The 12,639-nt window shown below is 40.9% G+C and overlaps 1 protein-coding gene across 1 annotated transcript in view; it reads left to right on the forward strand.

Moving 5' to 3' along the window:
• Window positions 1-12,639, forward strand: part of ST8SIA4 (ST8 alpha-N-acetyl-neuraminide alpha-2,8-sialyltransferase 4) — an 84,663-nt gene that overhangs the window by 20,037 nt on the left and 51,987 nt on the right. The window contains exon 3 of the mRNA XM_083702427.1: window positions 2,545-2,802. Within this exon, the coding sequence (XP_083558553.1) occupies window positions 2,545-2,802 (258 nt within the window). The remainder of the gene's footprint in view (window positions 1-2,544; window positions 2,803-12,639) is intronic.

Consider the following 12,639-nt stretch of genomic DNA (forward strand, 5'->3'; position numbering starts at 1 on the left):
AAAGTAAAATTTATTAGTAATAATTGATAATCTTTAGTCTCTTGTCATGAATCCATGGGTCTCATCCTTTTTCCTGAATGAGTGGTTTTTCACCCCCTTCATGGAATAAGCACCTCTTTTTCAAAAGCATGTTTTAGAGTGCGGAATTTTCTGTTAGGTCTGTAGGCCAATCTGGAGTTATGGGGACAACTTTAAAGGTAGAGGATAAGCCACTGCTTATCTGTGAAGCTGTCTTCTAAGTAGGATGTTAATTACTAAGGTGCCAAGGGAGAAGAAAGGAATAACTGTGCTAAGACATAGATGTTCCTTAAGTATCTCTACTTGATGGGACATTTATCAGGTGGGCAGGATCTGTACTGTGTTTGAAGAGATAATGTGTGTGAGAGACAGTCTCCTGGGGCACTCTGTCTGTTTCCTAAAAAGTGACGTACCAGCCCGTTCTCACAGAAATCTCAGGCTGGTCTTTAATTTATAGATGTCTGGAATATCAAAAGGTATTCAAAAAGGCATTTCTCTTTCAGAGACCCTAGTTGCTTTGAGCAGTGACGTACTGTGGGTTGCCATGTTCCGGGGCCGCACAGAAAGGGGGGAAGGAGGGAAACGGATGGAGCACACCTGCGCATTGATCTGCCTAATGGTGTCTGGTCACCCAGGAGATCTCAGCTGCAGAGATAAAAAGAGCCATTCCATTGTCTGGAGGGGTCACTTCCTGGTTCACATGGAGAAACCGTTTCCCAACAGAGCCCAGCAATGGAAGCACACAGCTGTATTACTGAGGCATCACTGGCTGCGCCTGACAATTTTGCACCGGGGGTAACCTCCCCTGTGCCCCCACCAATGCTGCACCACTGTTGTGGATAGTTTGTGTGTATTGTAGCAGAATAAATTGTGCAGTTAGCTCACGGCAGAAGGGAAGAGTCTTTCTCATCTTCCCAGAGCGGCTGAATATTTAATACAATGGCTGTGCCATCTCCTGTCTTCAACCCCAAATCCACAGAAATGTCACGGGTCACCTCAGTGGTACTCAAGGACCTCTGGTGGTCCAGGGCCCACAGTTTGGGAACTCCTGGTTTAGGCCTCAGTGCTAATGTGCAGGATTAGCTTAAATGTGACCAGCATGTATCCATGCCTTGTGCTCATAAACAGTGCACTAATCTGCACCTCTGGAACTAATGTGCATATTGAAATTTCGTTATCCCTGGGATTTTGTGTTTCTCTGAATGTTGCAATATAGTCATCTGGTGTTTAAATGTATCATAATATGCATTCACAGACACATTTTGAGAGAGAACTTGAGCAAGCATGAACATTTTTATAGGTACTCTGAGAGGACTTTTTTAAAATTGCAGATTGATTAGGAAATGGGTAGAAATGTGGAAGTGGCCAGACCAGAATTTAATTCACCTATCTCTTTCTTTGCACAATTACTTAATAAGATGAGAATTTCATACAAGCCTATAATTTAGAATATTATAACCCTGCTAAAATCAATGACCATGTTGCTGCTGACTTCTATGAGTTTTTTTTATTGTGCCTTATGTGATTAGAAACCATAAACATGCTGGTTTTGAGCCTGGGCTCCACTAGTTACATTTATTTTCTCAACAATATTATTGAACCTGATTCTTGCTCTAGAACTGTTGATTGCTGTTTTGATTTTAAAAATAATAATCAATATTTTTGTATAAAAAAATCAGTAAAGATGGATCAATGGAAACTGAGCTTTGACATTTTAAAATCAAGTGGTGGCTTTTAAATCATAGGTTTACAAATGCAGTCTCATAACAATTTAATGAAACCCACAAAGTAACAGTTTTCATGCTTTGTTTTGTTTTTAAGATGTGTCAAGTGTAACTGGAAAAGGGAAAGTGCTGTTGCACATTGAAGGCTAACTTTGAGGAGGCCAGAATTAGTGTGATCAGATGGATGAAGTGTACCTATGAAAGGGTGGTTGAAGTGTACCTATGAAAGGGAGGTTGGAATGCCAAATCATGGATTGGTTTCATTTCATATGAATCAACAATCAAGGATTCTCATTGCTGCCCCTACCTCCTGATTTCCCTATGGTGATTCCTTCCTGGTTTTAGCAAAACATTTCATTTCTTTCAAATTGTAAATCTTCAATTGTGGCACTCGCCTTGGATATCAGTACCAAGCCATGGTTCAATGTTGCATGTAAACCTTTCTAAAAGTCCATGCAAGATTACGCTGCAATTTTGCTCCAAGGAACAGGCTACTCTTTTGGAATACAGTGGTACCTTGGTTTTCGAATGTAATCCATTCTGGAAGACTGTTCGACTTCCAAAATGTTCGAAAACCAAGGCACAATGGGTGGTCTGCAATTTCAGTGGAGAAAATTGGGGGGGGGGGAGGAACTCAGCAGAAGCTGTTTGACTTCCGAAAAGCGTTCAAAAACAGAACCAATTAGTTCCAGGTTTTCTGCGTTCAAAGCTGAAACTTTGGCTTCCAAGATGCTCGGAAACTGAGGTACCACTGTATATTTTGCAGAGGTATCATAAATTTGCATTCTTGTTTTCAATACAGGAAGAACATTCTTCGTTTCTTGGATGCAGAAAGAGATGTCTCAGTAGTCAAAAGCAGCTTCAAGCCAGGAGATGTAATCCATTATGTGCTAGACAGACGCCGCACACTAAATATTTCTCAGGATTTACACAGTCTTCTTCCTGAAGTTTCACCGATGAAGAACCGCCGATTTAAGTCATGTGCTGTTGTAGGAAATTCTGGTATTCTCCTTGATAGTGGCTGTGGAAAAGAGATTGACAACCACGAGTTTGTTATAAGGTGAGCATTCATCTCTCACTTGACAGGTTGTCTTTTACTTCAACAGTAATGAACACAAATGTTTTAACTTGGAACAATGACTTGGAATTGCTAAATGATAACTTTCACTGTGTGGTGCCCAGAGTTAAATATATTTCACAATAAAAAGAACAGGTCCGTCTTTTATATTGCAAATGAGAATTTGCACTGTTGGAGACCGCAGTGAGATTTGTAATATTGTTTTGTAGGTTCTGGTTTTGCTCTTTATGCAGGCAAAAATCACTATTCCAATAGCAAGCTGGCTCTGCAAAATGAAAATGTTTTCATTTTCTCCTTCCTGCCAATAGTCATAGCAGAAAATCACCACCTTTACTTATTATATATGCACTGTATGGGGTACAATTTATGTGAAATGCATTGAGGATTAGCCAGATAGCTCCCATTAAGGGAATTGGAAGTCACACATCTAAACCCTTGTGTGCTGCACCGAAAATATATTCTGGCTGCATCTGCAAATGTATTCACATATTTTAGTTTAAATAATTAGTTTGTTTGTCCAAAACAAAGTGTTCTACTTTGTCAAAGGTCAGCGAGAAATTGAAAGGAGTTGTGGGCACTGTTTAATAGACTGTCACGTACGAATGTAAAACAAGTTTTAGTTGAAAATATGAGGCATTGGGTGCCATCCAGAACCATTAAAAATCAATCTGAGTCTTGCTGTTGGCTTGAGTGGAATATGGTTTATGCCCACTATGCTTTTAGCAAGTCACAGTTTCCCATGCCTAATAGAATGGACAAGATCCTGCCACTTCCATCTGTCTGAATAGCATATTCTCAGCTCTTGTATTGAAATCAGTGGGCCTAAGTCTGCAGTCCTAAGCAAGTTCAGTATTGTGGAGGCTCGAGTTCAGTGGGACTTACTTCTGAGTATGTATACCTAAGTCATAGCTGTCAACGTTTCCCTTTTTTTAAGGGAAATTCCCTTATTCCAAATAGGATTCCTCACAAGAAAAGAGAAAAGTTGACAACTATGACCTAAGTACTTACTATGTAAGTAAGCAAACACTATTGAAATCAGTGTGAATTGTTGCTGTGCCTCATTTTTGTGAGGTTTGGATTTTGATGTGAATGTTGTTGTTTCAGACTATAGAATGAAGATGTCTGTGAAAAATTCAAAACTTGCTCTTTGCACATTTATGGCACCTATTTACTGCTATTGTTGCCCTAATATACTGCTGCTTCATCGCCCTGTACGTTCTGGCCCAGTTAGTCATCTACGTGTGACTTGGCTGGGGCAAGGGGAGAACAGCCAGATTGCCTTGGTCATGGTGACACATGCCATATTGGATGTCCTGTCCCCTCTGCCTCCCGGAACAGTACCCGTGCTTTCACAAAAGGCTGTATGTTTCATAGGAAGTAAACATTTTCTTGAAATATGCCCCATGCTATTTTAGCTCAGCTTTACTGAAATCATGCATAGGATTTCGCTGTTTAAAGTGCTGATGGATTGAACCTCTGCCCTCTCTCATCACTGATAAGTACATACAGGTCTAAGTGCAGAGAGAGATGGAATGATATCTCAAAATATTACTGCACCTTTCTTTTCTTAATTGTGGAATGCTGCTCTTGATTAAGGGACTTTAAAAAGATCAAGAATGCACACCCAGAACCCTGCAAGGCACTCCTTAGTCTACATGCTTTCTCAATTGTTTGTTAAGATGGGTGCACCTGATACCTTTTAAGAGTTTTAGACCTTAAAGCATGTAAGATAAACAGAATGTACTTGCTTTTTCTATGTATACAGTGAAAGAAACAGTAAGTGAAACAAACATTAAATAGCTCCAAGACATGCGCTGTTCATCCATCGACTCCATCTAGGGTGTTTCACAAATACAGTAGATTTTTTGAGCTTATATTAGAATAGCACAGGGGTCAGCAAACTTTTTCAGTAGGGGGCCAGTCTACTGTCCCTCAGACCTTGTGGGGGCCAGACTATGGTGTGTGTGTGTGTTTTTGGGGGGAATGAACAAATTTGTATGCCCCACAAATAACCCAGAGATGCATTTTAAATAAAAGGACACATTCTACTCATGTAAAAACACACTGATTCCTGGATTGTCCACAGGCTGGATTTAGAAGGCGATTGGGCCAGATCCAGCCCCTGGGCCTTAGTTTGCCTATCCATGGAATATTTGAGGCCTGGGTCTTTTATTAGTTCCACCACCTGTTCTCCTAACTTAGGTTCTCATATTGCTCTATTTGGACACGGAATGCCCTGTGATTTACTCTTCTTTCATCTGTGACCAATGCAGACCCACTCCTGCTAGCCATAATCTGGGAATGCTCTTCTTATTTGCATGTGTTCAGAAAGGGGACAGACTCGCAGGAGTCATTGCTTGTCTGAAAAGCATAATGCAGGCAGCTGTCTTGGGATTCAATTTTGAAAATAATATCACATTCAATACACTGGATACAAGTCTCTCAATGTGTTAGTCAAGTTAACTGCTATAGTTGGCATGTTGGAATCCAGGGATGTATAAACTTTTAATATCTGCAGAGTAATTCCAATTTATCCAGCAGTGAATCTGCTAAAGCAAGATGAATGCATAGTATAGGATATTCAAGGATGCAGTGTGCGAAGTATTTGAAATCAGCAATGTATGCATTTATTATATTCTATTAAATGAATCTGGATTTCTATTTTTAAAGGGGCTAGACTTGATAGATATTGCACTTCTGTAAGATAGCACAAAAATACTCCTGTACTGTTCCTAGGGCAATTCTCTGGAAGCGGTCTGTATTACAAAAGATAAGAAAATTTATTGCTAAGTCTCTGTGCATCTGTAAATGGCATGGTTCTACTTCATGCTTTCGCTGCATGCTCATCTAGTCAAGAACTGACTAGATAGTTAAGCTGAAATACCTACCATTAAATTGATCAGATAGGTCACAACTGACTTTATTGATGAATTATATGAATAAAATGATAGGAATGTTGCACTCCCCCACCAGAAACGGCAATCAAACATTTGTTCAATTGATTAGAGCATCCTTGCTAGTGTGAGCAAAAATCAGCTACTGACTTTCTGTTGTTCTTCTGGCTCCAATGTAAGAATTGAATCAGGCATATGTGAAAAGCCGTAAGGGAGGACAAATAAACCTGTATATAAGTAGACAGGAATGTAGAATAAGAATGTGAAATAACACAGAGATGAAGTCAGAGATGTAGATTCCATTTGGATATACTTTCTTTCTCCCTCTCTTTCTCCACTCCATCAAATTTCCTGCCCACTATTACACAGGCAGAGTTTAATAAACCTGATTCCTTAAGTGGTCTGTGTACCTCAGAAGAAGCCATATTTTTCATTCTCTAGAGTGATGTGTGGTCAGTGTTTTTAATTTTTTTTAAGGAGTGGCATTGTTGTGCTAGCTAATGATGCCATTGCACTCTACATGGTGGGAGAAACTTGCTAGTATTATTCGAGATAGTTTTAGTGTCTGCCACATGGCCAAGTATAATGTCTAGATGGGCTTAAGCCTTCTTGACTCAGGAGGAAGGCCCATAAAATAGCCATACTTAGCCAAGACTCAGCAAGTAACAGATCCCTTCTGAATAAAGGAAATTGGTCTTCAGCATATTTGGTTGCAACCAACACTGGTGCTCTGCCTGCGCAACAGATTTTCACTCATACAGTGGGACTTCCCTTTCCTCTTGATTGCAGACACCACCACACCTCAAACCCTCAATATCTGTTAGGGAGCAGATTAAGGGGGGATGCAAGGAGAGGCGGAGAAGGAGGAAAGTTCTGTTGTGTGCTCATGCAGTGTTCAATATAGCCCATTATGTCCGTGTCTAAATATCACTCAAGAACAAGCATGCATGCAAAAAGATGGTAATTTGTTGGTTATGTAATTCCAAGCAAGTAGTTTATCCCTGCTTCACAAAATACTATTGAACTAGTAAAAGGTAAAGGTACCCCCTGACCTGTGGACAACTCTGGGGTTGTGGTGCTCATCTCGCCCTCCCATTAGATGTCAAAGAGATAAAGAATTACCTGACATTCAGAAGACATCTTAAGGCAGCCCTGTTCAGGGAAGTTTTTAATATGTAATGCTGTACTGTTTTTAACACTGATTGGGAGCCGCCCATAGTGGCTGGGGAAACTCAGCCAGATGGGCGGGGTATAAATAATAAATTATTATTATTATTATTATTATTATTATTATTATTATTATTATTATTATTACTATAGGCCGAGGGAGCAGGCGTTTGTCTGCAGACAGCTTCCGGGTCTTGTGGCCAGCATGACTAAGCCGCTTCTGGTGAACCAGAGCAGTGCATGGAAACGCCGTTTCCCTTCCCGCTGGAGCGGTACCTATTTATCTACTTGCACTTTGACGTGCTTTCGAATTGCTAGGTTGGCAGGAGCAGGGACTGAGCAACGGGAGCTCACCCTGTCGTGGGGATTCGAACCACGACCTTCCGATTGGCAAGCCCTAGGCTCAGTGGTTTAGACCACAGTGCCACCCGTGTCCCGCCACTGTTGAACTAGGTTATATTTAATAAGTATGCTTACATTTTTATTATCAGTAAACATACCTAGAATTCAATGTAACACCAATGAGACAAAGCGACAATCCCCTGTACTGATTGTAAGCGGCTGGTCAGAAATGTCATAGCAGCTGCTGCCCATGGTTCTGAAGTTTCATGGCTCTTCAATGGAGGAGAATGTACTATTGGAGGAGAATGGGGTGGCATGGCAGGCAGAATTTGGCCTGCAGGCCTTAAGTTCCCCTCTGCTGTACTAAATCATGCACTATTCTGATTCCCAGTACCTCTGCAATTTCCACAATACCTGTTGCAGATTATACCCCAACATCTTACATTTATATTTTGTGGATGTACGGTATATTTTCCATGCAGCATATCTTTAGCTCTCCAGTTGGTAGTCTCATGGGCATATAAGTATTATCTGTATAATCTCTACATAGCAAAGCAGATGGAAAGATAATGTGTATGTAGATTTGAAGAACTGGATTGTAGATTTTTTAAAAAAACAACCAGGAATAGAGTGTCTAGGCCACATCTGCTTGTTGAAGCAAACACTCCAGTCTCTCCTACAGAAAGCATTAGAGTAATTTCAGAAGGTAGATGTATAGATCAAGGATGACAATCATTATTTTATGCCGTGTTATTTTTGCTACCTGTTATTCACATGGAAAAACTAGCCTTTGAAGCTGTCACACAAAAGGCCATGCAGGTCCCCAAAGACTCTTTTATATCCCAAACTGAAAAAGTCACTGTAAAAAATAAATAAAAAAATGAGTGAATGTGTTGTTGGCCCTCCAAAAGAGATGAGATTTTGCAGATCAACAATGAGAGAGTGAAATGAGTGACAACTATTTTAAAAATGTTCATTTTTGTTAAAAAAAAGAAAAGAGTGGTTCAGCCTGTTCTTCATATAGTCTGAAAATTTATTGCTTTACCAGGCAGGTTTTTAATCTTGCCTAAAGACCAGATGGCAGGACTGGAGAGGCTTTCACTCTCAAGAGACTTGGGTGAAACATGGGTGAAACTGGCTACCTTATATTCTCTTTCCCCCTGAAATTTAAATATATCCCTTTTGCTTATTTTTTTCATGCCCTTACAAACTACTGGCTTCAACAGATGAAACAATCTGAGAACTATGTTTAGCATCCTTCATGCAACTCAGAACTGAGAATGTGAGTTCTTTCCCCCACTTTGTTCTTTCTTCCTCAAACTAATCAATTGCAGCATGCTGAAACCACTGCCACTGTTTTTAGCAAAGCAACACACTGTCCATTAATAGGTACTGTAAAAAGATAAAATTCACTTTCCTAAATTTGTTTCTGCACAGAATGAGTGGCCTCAGAGCCTGTAGATTTACATACTGCATGCTTGTGAAAGTGGGGACTCTCAAGTGACATTAATGAAACCTCAAAATATAAGCAAAATAAAATTTTGATGGATTTTAGTAGCTTACTTTTTGTATTGCAGAAGAACCTACTGCAGTTGGCTCATGGTATCAGGGCCCCAGAGTCACACAAACTGACTATTGAGTGTCAATGGGAAAGAAATATATTTCCTCTTTTTCAAAATCCAGATTAACAACAAGATCTATGCCAGGCTTTCTCAACCTTGGCCCTCCAGATGTTTTTGGCCTACAACTCCCATGATCCCTAGCTAGCAGGACAAGTGGTCAGGGATGATGGGAATTGTAGTCTCAAAACATCTGGAGGGCCAAGGTTGAGGAAGCCTGATCTATACATTAGGCAAGCAGCATGCACTTACAGTCCTGGTAAGGTTAGCTCAGAGATGTAGAACCTGTGGCCCTCCAGATGTTGTTGGAGCCCATCAGCCTCATACAGCATAGCTTAATAGTCAGCGGTCATGGGAGTTGTAGTCCAGCAATGAATGGAGAGTCCTGGGTTCCTTATCTGTAGGAGGATAATAATAATAATAATAATAATAATAATAATAATAATAATAATAATAATAATAATAATAATTTATTTATACCCCGCCGATCTGGCTGGGTTTCCCCAGCCACTCTGGGCAGCTTTCAACAGAACACTAAAATACAATAACCTATTAAACATTAAAAGCGTCCCTAAACAGGGCTGCCTTCAGATGTTTTCTAAACGTTTGGTAGTTATTTTTCTCTTTGACATCTGGTGGGAGGGCGTTCCACAGGGCGGTTGCCACTACTGAGAAGGCCCTCTGCCTGGTTCCCTGTAACTTGGCTTCTCGTAGCGAGGGAACCGCCAGAAGACCCTTGGTGCTGGACCTCAGTGTCCAGGCAGAATGATGGAGGCAGAGACGCTCCTTCAGGTATACTGGACCAAGGCCGTTTAGGGCTTTAAAGATCAGCACCAACACTTTGAATTGTGCTCGGAAACATACTGGGAGACAGTGTAGGTCTTTCAAGACCAGTGTTATATGGTCTTGGTGGCCGCTCCCAGTCACCAGTCTAGCTGCCACATTCTGGATTAGTTGTAGTTTCCGGGTCACCCTCAAAGGTAGCCCCACATAGAGCGCATTGCAGTAGTCCAAGTGAGAGATAACTAGAGCATGCTCCACTCTGGTGAGACAGTCTGCGGGCAGGTAGGGTCTCAGTCTGCTTACCAGATGGAGCTGATAAACAGCTGCCCTGGACACAGCTGAATAGGGTGTTCCGATTCATATCTTTTTTGCAGCCATTTCTTGATCTCTTATGATAACTGTTGTTTTTTTCATGGCCTGCTTCAAAACTTAAGAGATGACACATTTTATGATTTGCTGCATGCAGGAACTGTTAAATAAAATGTCCGTTTGTGTCCTAAGGGTCAGTGCCTGGACACTTGAAACTTTGAAGTTTAAGTTCTGTATTGGCCTGGCCCATAAGTATTCGTTGGTAAGGCTAAGACCAGTAAAATAGCAAATGGGTTTAGTGTATGTTTTTAGTTAACCTCATCACTTTTAACACAGCAATACATGCATATGTACCTCAGGCTTTGTATGGAAGAACAAAACCCGGGGGTGTATGCTGGAAAAGTGTAACTCATGAAATAGCTGGACACGGAAAACCTTGAAAAGAGCTCTCTGCTTCTGAAGAATGGTATAGAGGCAAATTTGTGCAATGATATAGATATATGAAGAAAAGCTGGGAAAGTGTCGGAGGGTGGAGAGTGGTTCTATGAGCTGTGGCTTAAGTACGTTATGTTACATTGGCCAGACAGATGCTTCCAAAAAGTGCATCTCTGTATGTTCTCTGATACAGATCTATGCACAAATTACAACATTGTACAAGTACTTATACTTTTTTTAGGGGAGAGGGCTCTATCATAATGGGAAATTCTTCTTCTCTGACTGTGGGTAACTTATAAATACTCATTTACTTGATACCTACAAAGTAACCCATGTGTTTTGCCTAACATTGGAGACAGGTCAAGAGAATGATATATAAGTATACAGAGATGGGGAATCAGCCCTTGTGTATTTCTCCCCCATCCCCCTAAAGGCTGTGGTGCAACCTGAAATCTCCATAGCACCCACAGTCTATGTAGTTTGAATGTCTGCCACCTTCTTCATAATCCACCTTAACACTCTTTCAAGATGACTTTACATCATCCAGGTTTTCTTCTCCACCCCTTTGCTTTGCTTATTTCGCCTGATGAGGAGTTCTTGCAGAAGTGCACTTAAAATGCCTCCAACCCTCCAATATCTAAAATGTACTGAAATTTTCTCCTCTAGAGAGAAGCGGCAACATAGAACCCTTATCCTTTTTCTAACTATGTTTGATAGTAGCTACAGGAGCTCCCAGTTTTTGTTTTTGTTTCATTTTGTTGCAATGCAATTTTTTTAAAAAAGCATCACTAATTTTCCCATTGTGAAACACTGATGTTAGTGAAATCTTTAGTGAAATAGTGAAATCTTTCTAAAGTTCTTTTGCTGCCATTGTTTCCTGGTTGGTCACAGACTACATTTTAAATCCTTCCATAAACATATTAATGGAAGGTTCTGCAACAAAGGTATCAGTAGCATTGCAGTCTTTCACAGGAAGTGATGAATCACCGATACTCTTGCTGTTCGTATTTATAGTCATGCACCTGCTTCCTTGAGTCAATATGCAGTCTGAAGAATGGCACTTATTTCAGATATGTGCTCATGGTGGAACGGACCATGCTGCAAATGGCTGAAATATTTACAGGAGTGTTTTGTAAGATGAAGTGCTTTTTGAAATAGAAGGAGAGGTGGCTAGATTATCACAACAACTGAGATTTTAAATAACAAAGCTGTCCAGAGAATATTTTGAGCAGATGCAAAGGAAAGCTTTTCTTCTTTCTACCTTCTGAGTAAAAGAGACATTAATTTAGATGGGAAAAGTAAAGATTAGGGTGTATCTGGACTTCTCTTATTTACAGTAGGTGGTTGGGTGTGATGATCTAATCCTTCCAGTATACTTCAGCTTATACTTGGCATTTAGGGAACTGCATCCCTGGTAGTCATTTAAGACTTGTGGACATGTTTTTTTTAATGATAATTACTGAAAACCTATGTGGAGTTTTGCAGGTTGTACTTTAGTTGTACTAAAGTAACCATGGTGGGTCCAGGATGCCAGGGGGATTGCCTCCTCTTGTACCAACCCACCTACTTCCCTAATATGAGATGGAGAGGCCCTTATCTGTGTCTCATCTAGGATGAAAGCATGGTTGGTGGTGGCATGGGATAGAGCCCTTTTAGTAGCTCCCACCATCATTGTGGAACTGTCAGGGTTCAGCCCTTCCCAGCCCTTCAACCTGAGGTCTCCTCAGAAGAGGAGCAGAGGATATGGTGAACCAGGTAGGAACTTCAGAGCTGCATCAAGCATGGATGGACTAGCTGGATGCAAGGCTACTTGAGAAACCGAGGAAGCATCTGCTCAGATCAGGGCTGCCTGAGAGCTGGGAAGGGGCAGAGCTTCCAGATCCTGTAGAAGTTCCCAGTCTGAGATGATTCATTGTGGAGGCAATAGTTCTTATTCAAACTCCATCCTGCCTGACCTGGGGAATATGGGCAGGACACAATGCCCTGAGAAGACTAGATGTACCCCAGTTACCTATGGCTTTTTAAAATGGCAATGATTTTTCTAAGCCTGAATCCAATCCTTAGCAGGAGACTTGCAGGATAGATAGCCAAATCATATGGAGAGGCTATTGTCCCTACTTCCTAAAGGAAGCAATAAGGTCAGTCCCTCAGTAGCCTTTGCCATTGATGTCAGCCTGTGTCCCCTGTTCCTATGTAGTGATGCCTAGAGTTATTCTAGGTGACCAGTATAATAAGTTTGTTATGCCCTCACGCCTGCCTTTGCTTACAAA

This window comes from Podarcis gaigeae (genome assembly GCF_964106915.1).
Source record: "Podarcis gaigeae genome assembly, chromosome: 11".
Classification (NCBI taxonomy): domain Eukaryota; kingdom Metazoa; phylum Chordata; class Lepidosauria; order Squamata; family Lacertidae; genus Podarcis; species Podarcis gaigeae.